Raw genomic sequence first — 12,126 nt, 5'->3', positions numbered from 1 at the left:
GAGTGCCGTAAGGGCACTAGTACTCAACCCGTTTGGAGAGTTTCCTCAAATATATAGAAATACAGAATTTACCTGAATTTCAGACCCGTCTTATTTCCAAGAGCAAATGCAGGTTATTCTTTTTTCTGTTATTTTTTTCTTCAACCAGTCGACTGTGTGCGCGGGCGATCAAATTATACGGCGATGGTTTTTGGCACTAGTATTTAATCCGTCGGCACTAGTATTCAACCTAGCGATGAAAGATGGCCCTGTCTCTCAATCTGCCCTTGTCCTATCCGACCATGGACTAGACCATTTGAGATGAGACCAAACAGGGAATTAGTCAAAGCCAGAGACTTACATAGATCTAGATCTAATTGAGCAATCTAAACCCTTTTGAGATTTGCTATCTATCCTCACTAGGTTGAAACTAGTGCCATTCATTGCAAAAGGCCATCGCCGCATAATTCAATCCTCCGCGCATACAGTCGACAGATTTATAAAGAAAATACCGACAACAGATTACCCTGGAAATAACAAAGTTATGATAAATTCCCTGTTTCTAAATATTTTCGGGAATATGTCAAAATCTTTGAATTATGCCGGGCTGAATACTAGTGCCCATAGTGTACATGTAGAAATATCTACAAGGGAGAGAAGTTATTTTTTTTACAATAAAGAGTTGTACAAAATATAGAGAAAAATATGTGAAAACTCAGTATCTATAGAGAAGTGGGAGGGACCCTCAATTTGGAGATTCAATCTACATGTATGATTTTAGTTGAATCATTGCTCAGAGTTTGTAAAAATATAAGTAAAAGCCATACAAACAACTTTCTTTGGGGTGTGTTTTATAAAAAAAAATAAAGCAAAGAGTCATTAATTTTACATTAAGAGCTCTTAAAACAACAGTAAAATATTCATGGATTTTAGGTATCCGTGCGTTTGTGTATCCATGCAACCATGTGTAATGATGTGAGCTAATGCAATGTTACACGTACGCTCTGCATTTTCTGACTGAGCAAATTATATCAATGTGGTTTAACTACATGTAGTTATAACATGAGAATCATGATGATGATGGTGATAATGATGATGATGAGGATGGTGATATTGTCTTCACTATCATTATCATCACCATCACCCTGATCATCATCACTATCATCACCCTGATCATCATCACTATCATCATCATCACTATCATCACCCTGATCATCATTATCATCATCATCATCATCATCATCATCATCATCATCACCACCACCACCATCATCATCGTCATCATCATGATCACCATCACTATGATCATCATTATCATGATCGTCATTATCATCATCATGATCATCAATCATCATGAACATTAACATTATCATCATCATCATTATATTACAAAATATCATTTTCATCTTGATCAAGGCAAAGAAATCTTCAGGAAGATGCAGTTACAAGAATATATTTCATAGCTGAAAAGGGTTGACTGATTAGTTACTATGTATCATTTTAATTCCTGCAACATTTCAGTGTGATGGAAATTAATGAAGCCCACTTAGTGGCTCTTGAGCATGCTTGCATACACAAGCTATCGTTAATTATGTAATGCATGCACGCATGACGTGATTCCCAATGCTCTACTCGGGCGGCATAGAAATTGATTATTTTCATTAATATCATGGCTTGTGTCTATCATGGGCACTTCAATATCAGCTTCACATGTATATACATGTGTAATTGACTGTGGTTTAAGATCACCCGCCTATAGTTTGGAAAGCTTAAATGTCATCTCCTTAATAAAGAATGTATTATAGGTCAAGACCTTTTCAATATTATTTAATTCAATTTGCATACAAATTGATTCCCTAAAATTCCTATTATTGCTTTAGCTTAGATTGAATTACTTCATAATATTTTAAAAATCCAATAAAATGTTCATTTGGAGTTAAGTCTACATAATGACAGAAACGAAATGCGACAAAAATAATGATGTGCTGTGCGCAAAGGGGTTGCTTTTCAATATTGTGTTAATCTGGAAAATTTTCCGCGGCTCTCTTGAGCATTTTGGGGGTGAAATTGCATTTATTTCCCTGATGTGTGGATATTTCTCCTTTTTGTTATTTGATAAATAGGTGATAGTGCCCTATTTTGTCTATTAATGCATGCTACTTATAGCGTGAAGCATGCTTGGCTTGGTTACAATCTGAATTGAGAGCAAAAACTTGATACAATGCAATACACGTGCCATCACCGTGATACAAAGTATGAATGATACCTACTACTAGGGTACAAAAAATGTTGCTTTATAATTATTCACAAAAGGAAAGCCAAACCTTGTTTTCTACCTTTTTAGATCTTGGGTTAATAGAGGGTCGTTTCTTTATAGTTGGGATGAGTGCCTGGGATACAAAACCATATTCAGGTCATGAGTCAGGTGACACGATATTTTCTCCTGCAACAATTGCTCTCCAGGCTTGATTTCGTCTAAGATGTATAGGATTAGGGTTGCAATAGGGTTTTATGTACATGTATGTTATAGATTATTTAGGGAGGGGGTGTGGTGTTTAAGCTAGAGTTGAAGTTGGTCATTTAAGTAGTGTGCGGAATTCAGAGCGGAGCAATTGTCGCCAGATAAAATTCTTGGAACCCATGTGCCATGATTTGATAATACCCCACAAAAGTGCTATAAAAAATATAAGATGTAACTATCCTTATTTTAAATCACAAGGTTTCATTATTAGAATTGATACACATTACATATGATATAAACATTTATACATGCAGCGATATGTTAAGTTTACATGTACACAAAATTTGATTTGCATGTCCTAAATTTCTTCATACTCTATTAAAGTAAAGCCTATCTTGGGAGGATTTGAAAAACCGCCTCGCCAAATTATGAAGAGCCCCTGAAGTTATGGCTGAACCCATCAAGATCCCATTGACTGGTCAATAGAAACCTGAGGGATAGGGTTATCATTTTTTAAAAAATAATGTTGCAATCTGACAGTCTCATCGTATCATTGTTTATATATTAACACAAAATGTTTAATGTACAGTTTGATTTGATAAAAATATGAATTCATCTTATTCAACTGGTTGAAATGTTTCCATCTATTACAAATAACTATATTTTTCAAGCAAACCCATGGATTGAAACCTCTAAATATTCATATTACCCAATAAACAGTTAATCAACAGGTGTATCAATTTGCAGTATGAATTACAATCTTGATAAGGTCTTCAGTCAACCTTGTACTAATTATGTCAATACATGTATGCTCAGTAAACATTCTTGAGCCAATACATACCTGTACATGCAGTCTGACTCATATTAAATTGTCAAAATTGTCAATGATGTGAGGAATTTGATATGATCCGGGTCAGGTAACACAGAGGGTAGCAATTAATCGTATGCTTGGTTTTCATGATTGATTGTACGTTGTAGTCAATGGAATCAATCATAAAAAAATTGTACAATGATTGCTAGTCTTTGTTACAGGGCCCCTGGTGTCATAAGCGAAGGTCACCATTCCGTCCAAAAATCAATCATAATGTGATTTGGGCCTTTTGGGGGACCATGTAAGTGGCATTTAAGATGTTGATATTAAAATTTTTATTAAAAGATCAATTTTAGCAAAGCGTTATACATGTCAAGGCATTCTGTATCCTGTCGCTGAAATACTACTAGCCTTAATTATTCCACAGCCATGCACTACATGTACATTATCTGTGAATTATCTTCATGTGCAATGGACAGAAACAGAATTTACAAAGTATTACAAGGAAAAGGGAAGCTAATGAGCTGTGGAGCTTTTCATGAAACAAATAGTCATCGATTTTCATTGACATCTGTTATAAGCTACTGGAATCCTTGCATCTGATTAGAGAAAAGTTGTTATTGAAAATCACTGGCAAGATGGTTCACAAAACACTCACCTGATGACAGAACCAATGGCCCAGTAAAGAATCCTGGGGGGAGGGGGGGGGGAGAAGGGTCTATTTAAATGCTTCAGTCACCTTTCCCCTATGGCAGCCATAAGGCGAGCTGAAAACAGCCATTTTATTAATTTTTGTTTAAATAAACCACCTGTACGTATTGTATTAAGTGTCATGGTACACTATGAACAGGGAAGTGTTATGCAGTATATCTTTCTTGGTCCTTTTTACCCAAACTCTATGTTTCGACAAGCATGTTTTTGTTGTCTTCAGGAGAACGGTCCTTTTCAGCACCAACACTTGCCTATTAAAGAAAGATACATAATGTACATGTACCATGAAACCTACTACACTATTCTTCTTCGCCATGAAAATCTTCAGAAGTTGCATCACCTATATGTAGCTGGTTAAAAAAATGGTTGTATTCTACTCGCTCTACGGCCGCCATAGGGGAAATGTGACTACGTCATTTATCATGGGCTTGTGATTCCATGATGAACTTGAATTGACCATTTGGCTCGTGAACCCTTGAAAAACTTTAGATAGCAAAATCCATGGAAAAGATGTGGTTAGAAATTTCTATAGACCCACTCTTCCAATTCATGGACAGATCATATGATTGATGTTTGACCCAGTTTTTTCAAAATGTCATTTTTTTTTAATACAGAGATTCAATAGTTTCATATCAGACGGACGGAAAATAGGAAGACTTGTGTTTGTAAAACCTGTTAACCCATTGCCGCCAGGAACGGGCTGTTCTCTGTTCAAAGCCCAATAAGAATTACAGAATTTAGTACTTCACCCATTAAAGGTCAAGTTCACCTCAAAAAAATGTTGATTCGAATCAATAGAGAAAAATCAGACAAGCACAATGCAGAAAATTTCATCAAAATCGGATGTAAAATAAGAAAGTTATGACATTTCAAAGTTTCGCTTATTTTCAACAAAATAGTTATACGAACGAGCCAGTCACATCCAAATGAGAGAGTCGATGACGTCACTCACTATTTCTTTTGTTTTTTATTGTTTGAATTATACAATATTTCAATTTTTACGAATTTGAAGGTTAGGACCTCCTTGCCTGAAGCACAAAATGTTAAAATAATGGAATTCCATGTGTTCAGTGAGGAATGAAACTTCATTTCACATGACAATGACGAGAAAATAAAAATATTTCATATAATAAAATACAAAAGAAATAGTGAGTGAGTGATGTCATCAACTCTCTCATTTGGATGTAACTGGCTCGTTCATTAAACTATTTTGTTGAAAATAAGCGAAACTTTAAAATGCTCTAACTTTCTTATTTTACATCCGATTTTGATGACATTTTCAGTGTTATGCTTGTTGAATTTTTCTCTTTATATTCAAATCAAGTTTTTGTTGGGGTGGACTTGTCCTTTAAAAGCCATTGTCCACTGGAACTGGATGGTCCAAGACTCCCTGTACAAAGTCTATGGGAATTACAGAATTCAGAAGTCAACAGGTTAACCCATTGTCTACTGGCATTGGGTGATCACTGTACAAGCCTATGGGAATTACAGAATTCAATAAATCCATTACCTACTGGAACCAGGTGATTGATCCCTGTACATAGCCTATGGCAATTACAGAATTTAGAAGTCAACAGGTTAACACATTGCATACTGGAACTTGATGATTCCTTACTACCAATAGATAGCCTCTGGAAATTAGATAATTCAAAAGGGTTTATGTGGTCATGGAGAGTGGTAGGTCCATGATGTGGTTGAACAATTTCCATATAGGGTTGACAAGAATTCAAAAGGGTTTATGTGGTCATGGAGAGTGGTAGGTCCATGATGTGGTTGAACAATTTCCATATAGGGGTTGACGATAGAATTCTATTCTAAGAACAAAATAGCAATAGTACTTTCGATTTAAATTAATTTTGGCAAATTGCTTGTGGTCTTTCACAGTTGACTGAAGTGGCAATGAGGTTGATGTGGTTACCCTAGTATGCTGTCATCCGAGTGAAGGGTCTGAATTGCAGCCTACTCATGCCTTGTGTACTGAAGGCCCTCTCGCTTGAAACAGCAAGTTTTTTTTATGTGCTAGTCTTTGCTTGGAGACACACTTGTTGATCAAAGTTTCAATCAGGGTCTGTGCCTGCAGACTTGTTATTACCCCAATGTGCTGTGCAAACCCTTCATCGAAGTGAAGGGGTCCAAATGCGCAGCCTACATCGTGTACTGAGGGCCCTCTAAACAGCAATTTTTTATATGTGCTAGTCTTTAGTTAAAGACCCACTTGTTGATCAAAGTTTTAATCAAGGTCTGTAGGCCTACCTGCAGACGATGGTAACCCAGTGTTGCAATGCATGGCCGATGCTGGACAGTAAAAAATCAAGAAAAAATATGGGATTTGGGGCATATTTGTCCAGGAATTCCTCTTTGAAGCCCTATTAAAAAAGATAGCCCAGGGGCCTGTTGCTTAAAACTTTTTACCTGAGAAAACTCTGGTGTAAACTGAAAACTAATAAAGGTTAGTCTGATTTCTGCCATTGACTTTAACACGGCAAAAATTCCGGTAAAAACAACCTGAGTTTTCTCGGGTAAAAAGTTTTATGCAACGGGCCCCAGGTAGGTGTTTCATAAAGCTGTTTGTAAGTTCAGGTGACTTTAAGAACGTCTGGTGATCCTTTCTTGTGGTAAATGATATATTCATTGGCGATGGTTATGTGCATAAGAAAGGTTCAGAATTCGATCTTAAAGTCGATCTTAACTTAAAAAACACCCCCCTGAAATCACCAAAGGGTCGAAGATCGACTGTAATTGCGATATGCTAAAAAGGTGCTGTGAAAAATGGATTAGTAATTTCTGCCTAAAGAGCAACATACCTCTACCGAGCAAGTTTCTTTTTTGCAAAATTGGTGCTTTTAAAAGGCTTTGAGACCTCATCTTCTGCTAAAGTAACTCCTGTATTAATTTGGCAAAGCAGCTTTGAAGTTTCCACAACCTCAATGCCAAACTGCTATAACCCAATTACATCTAGAAACCTTTTTTATGTCTCAATCACAATGGTTGAACTTATCCTTCAAAGGACAGGAATTTCAACTAAGAAAAAGGTTCACAATAAATACCCAGATACATGTAGATATATCACCCTTGTCATTCCTTTTCTTCCCTTTAACCTGCCCGTTTCAGTGATTCCATTTAATTTCTTTGAAAAGCGGCTGGAAAGGTTGTCCTTTCATTAATCCCTATCAGGGCCCGGTTGCATAAAGCGTAGTGATTGATTTTTACGGATGATTGCATTGACTATTGTGTATGATCAATGGTAACAATCAGCTATATGATCAATTCCTAAGTTATGTGTCACAGGGCCTTGATTTTCTTTGAAAGGAATGTGATAGAGCCTGACCCATTCAGTGCATACCTTCTATTTGTTTGGTGGGTTGACAAACTTTATGCAGTACATATTTTATGCGGACGCATACAATCATGAATGATCTACATGTACATGTATGTGGATGATGTTAATTGTTAGTGTAGCTGTGTACATATAATGACCCTAGTACTTAGATACTATCTAACCAAATCACACTCAACAACCGGCCTACTTTGGCTATGAAAAAAAAGTATGAATGTAGATCTAGTATATTTTTAAAGTTAATTAGGCAAGTTTTCAAAAGGACATTATTTTTACATTAGAGCACAGATGTGGAAGAAAGAAAAGGAGTTTTTGGTCCAAGTGGAGGTGGTTTGGGTATACTATGATTCCCTCATTAGGGCTGTCTGCACCAGCCTGAGTTTTCAAATTAGCCCTATTTCTGATTCAGCAAATTATCCCGATCTGAACAATCTCTAGATTATTTGTAATGGAAACGCAATTATCGCGCTAGTTCGCAGGATTAATCTCGAGACTGCAATTCCAAGTCAACTTGGGATTATAAGCAATTTATTGCGCTATTTTACAAGTTATCCCGCTAATTCGCAGGTTCAGACGCACTCGGGATTATTTTATTCACTATAATGCGTCGATGCCTCGCTCCAGAGGAATTGCTCGTGTTGTGATGGTGGAGACGGGGTTTCTTGAATCTCGGGATTAATCGCGAAGAGGGCCGATCGGGCTAAAATCTCAAGATTGAGCAAACTTGGGCTGGTGCAGCACCGCCTTTCGTAGCATTTATAACCTAATTTTCAGGGTCATATGGAACCCTGGCTATACTCTTTAAGTCTTAACCAAAGTCCTAATTGTCAGTCATATTTTCTTTTTTATCAAAATATGAAAATATGAAAAATAACTAGTCTTTGCTGATTATCATTTGACTTGATGAAAGGCCTTTAACCATTGTATACATTATGTACAGGAATAAGATTTATTCCCATGTACATGCAGATACATGTGTTCTAGTATCAATTTAGATATAAAGTAAAATTATTTATGAAAATAGACACTATTTTATTAAATATAACTCTGTCCTTGTCCTAGGCAATTATATTCTATGTCAATATTTCTTTTGTAAATATTATCAAAACAATGCTAGTTTTCATTTTCCTCACATGAATTAATGCAACCATTTGACCATGAGAAAATTACAGTACGTGAATTCATACACTCCATGTACTTTCAGCTACTTTGAAATATATGCTTCAAATGGGGACATGCCTACTTCATAAGAACCAAAAATCCTCATGATTTTACAATTAATCATGTAGGCATATTGCAATGAGCAATGAATACACACATGTAAAGAGAGGAGAGAAAAATCATTTGTATCGGTAATGTTGCTGTATATATTTATTACTCCATCTCTAAAGGTAGAAGAAACTATTGCAGCAAACAATTATTTCTTGAGAAAGCCTTTAAAATCAAAGAAAATTGCCACCATATTACAGATCTAGATGTACATTTTTGAAATCATGAAATCTTGGCTGAAAACTGATAACTCTGACGATAACTAACACAGAAGGCATGTACTGTATGTGGGACAGTGTATGAAATTCTGTGCTCGTATTGCTCGTTTCTCAGCAATTATGCATTTTTTTGGCCAGAGCTAATCGGCAAATATTTTTTATTTTAATTGCATACAAGCACTTGGGTGGTCATTTTATTGGATTCTGTTCGAACTAATTTAGAGATCGTTACCACAACTGGTATTTATCTTTAAATAGTGATGTCGAAATATTGCACTTTGACAAATTCATACCAGCATAAATGACAGGTCTGATATTAAGCGTCTGGCATCCGGCTGAACTGAATGGCACTTTATGCTTTCAGTGACTGTCAGAAGCGGTGAATTTTGAGCTCTCAATAATGCTCTTGAAAAAAGATTATTATGATAATGTGCAGTTCTTGTAGATAGGCCAGCACATCACATTATGATATAATATCTCTATGCACTTCCAAGGGAGTTAATATTAACTGGTTGCGTTGTGGTCTAGTGGTTCTGACTCTCGCCATTCAAACAGAGGGAATCCTAGCCATGGCGTAATTTCCTTCGGCAAGAAATTTATCCACATTGTGCTGCACTCAACCCAGGTTAGGCGAATGGGTACCCAGCAGGATTAATTCCTTGCATGCACTTAGCGCCAGTGGTGGTAGCTCGAGCTAAAGCAGGGGTAAACATAGCAAGCGCTTTGTATCCTCGTGCAAAAAGCGCTTTATAAATCCAGCTATTATTATTACATCGGCTTTAATTATCCCTGCCTTGTCAGACTTTTACAGCACACAAGCATTTCAAGGAATGATTTCCTATCGGGAATCATTGTACAAGAATATCTTACAATTGATTGCAATGACCGAAATGTACGGTCAGATGTGAGAATCGAGCGTAAGATCAATCGCTAACCTTTGTGTTATGGGACCCAGGGTTAAGTGCAATGTGGATCAATTTTATTCTTGCTGAAGGAAATTAAGCCATGGCTTGGAATTGAACCCATGACACTGTGTTCTAAGGTTTGGAGATTAATCCACTTCGCCACATCACTCCACAATGTCCTAGAATGCTTCTAATAAAATGAAATAAAATGCTAAACTTTTTGTCTAAAACTGTTTTTTTTTTCCATGGAAAAAATATTGTTGGTGAAATATTATGCAAACCAAGTCACACAAATTCAAGAAGATAATAAGAATGAGTCTACATGAAAACATACTGTGGTTGATAGTGAGGTGGCCCATCTATATGGCTTGTACTGTACTGTACTACATGTATCTGCTATCTACCCAATATCTATTTCTGGTACGCCCCCTCGTCTGACTCATGATAACATCATTTAATAGCGGTCATTTCATCGTGGATATTCATTAATTAATGAGAGATATTTTTACCATCAATCTCTTAATGACTCAATAGTGGATTGATATGATGAGATATTTCTTACCATCGATCAATCCTCTAATGACTCAATAAATATTGGTCATTTCAACATGGATGTTCATTTATTAATGAGAGATATTTCTTACCATCGACTAACTTCTAATGACTCAATGATTAGAGGTCATTTCAACATGGAACGTGTTCATTTATTAATGAGAGATATTTCTTACCATCGACCATTTGTCTAATGAGTCACTAAATAGAGGTCATTTCAACATGCATTTTCTTACCATATTTTTTTTTTATTTCATGAGAGATATTCCCAGTATCAACCAAACTTCTTTAATGACTCATTAACTTGATGTTTTTTTTTGTTATATTTTGCGGGCATGGAAGGTGTATTCATAGTATCCACCATATCAAGAGATTTTGTGAATTGTACAAATATTAGGTTACATTTATGATGTACAATAACGATTTTCTCTCTTTTTTCTTACACATTTTCAGATCACTGTAGCAGGCAGGGCTGGCCACATTCCTGCTTTTCCCGAACCAGAGGGCAGTGACCTCAAGAGACACCTCAGACAGGTATGTATTGTTTTCTTATATCTCTCGTCAAACCTGTGTTAGTGGCCACCTCACTACAGCAGCAACCTGTCTATAGTGACCACTTAAAGGGATGGTCCGGGCTGAAAGTATAAATAGCTTAATAATAGAGTAGAATTCACTGAGCAAAATGCCGAAAATTTCATCAAAATTGGATAACAAATAACAAGGTTGTTGAATCTTAAAGTTTAGCAATATTTGTGAGAACAGTCGTCATGAATATTCATTAGGTGGGTTGATGATGTCACATCTCCACTTGTTCTTTTGTATTTTATTATACACTGTATGTTTATTCAAATTTTTCCCCCCAAGAACTAGAAAAATTGAATTGACAACTGATTTAGTGCATTAGATATTTATTGCTGCAACTTATTTCATTATAAGGGTGACATACTAGTTACACAAGTACAAAATAATGAAAAAATTGTGATTTTGTATAATAACATAAGAAAACGGAAAGTGGAGATGTGACATCATCATCCCACCTCTTGAATATTCATGACGACTGTTTCACAAAATATTGCTAAACTTTTAACTTCAATAACTTTATTATTTTTTATCTGATTTTAATGAAATTTTAGGCATTTTGCTCAGTGAATTCTACTCTATGTATTAAGATATAAATAATTTTCAGCTCGGACCATCCCTTTAAAAGGAATTCTCATAGAGACAGATTGTGGTGTAAGAACCTGGAGAGCTTCCACCTGCCCATCCTATTGCCTATCCAATTATGCCAAATTTTATCAACAGAAACATTCAAGTTCCAACTGAAAACCTACTTGATCCTCTCCCATTGACAGTTTAACAGTGTGTCTTATTCAGGAAAATCCAAAATTGTATTCTTTTTTTGTAAATTCTTTTATTGTTTGTGTGTATGTTTATTTTTCTTGAAGGGCCATGAGCACCAAAAGGTAGACCTGTGTGCTATATATTGGAAAGTAGCCACCATTATTTTTATTATTATTAGTTACCAATAAAATTGATACCCATGGAGGCAGGTTGTGTGTGTAAGAGCCTGTCTATAGCAGCCACCTGTCTATAGTGACCATTTAAACAAATTCCCATTGAGGCATATAGTGTGTATGAGAACCTGTGTCTACGAAGGCCATGTTTTGTGCTTCTGTTGGGTAGCCACTATAGACAGGTTTCTCTGTATTTTCACTTGAACCTGCAAGTCATGGCCTCTTGATGGATACAGAAAAAGTGGCCACAGTAGACAGGAAGCCTTTATAGACAGCTTCTGTAACACAAATGGGAGACAATTTTACTCGCCTGAAGACAGCTTTTCATAGACACATTGGCGGTCATCCGAACCGTCGTATCACACATAC

General features: G+C 36.2%; 1 protein-coding gene across 8 annotated transcripts in view; it reads left to right on the top strand.

Moving 5' to 3' along the window:
• LOC121421004 (MAP kinase-activating death domain protein-like) overlaps nt 1-12,126 on the top strand; it is a 106,129-nt gene that overhangs the window by 29,150 nt on the left and 64,853 nt on the right. For all 8 annotated transcript variants that reach the window (XM_041615582.1, XM_041615586.1, XM_041615585.1 and 5 more), the window contains exon 6: nt 10,697-10,777. In XM_041615582.1, coding sequence (XP_041471516.1) covers nt 10,697-10,777 — 81 coding nt within the window. The remainder of the gene's footprint in view (nt 1-10,696; nt 10,778-12,126) is intronic.

Source organism: Lytechinus variegatus, chromosome 9, assembly GCF_018143015.1.
Source record: "Lytechinus variegatus isolate NC3 chromosome 9, Lvar_3.0, whole genome shotgun sequence".
Classification (NCBI taxonomy): domain Eukaryota; kingdom Metazoa; phylum Echinodermata; class Echinoidea; order Temnopleuroida; family Toxopneustidae; genus Lytechinus; species Lytechinus variegatus.
This window is presented reverse-complemented; position numbering and strand designations above follow the sequence as displayed.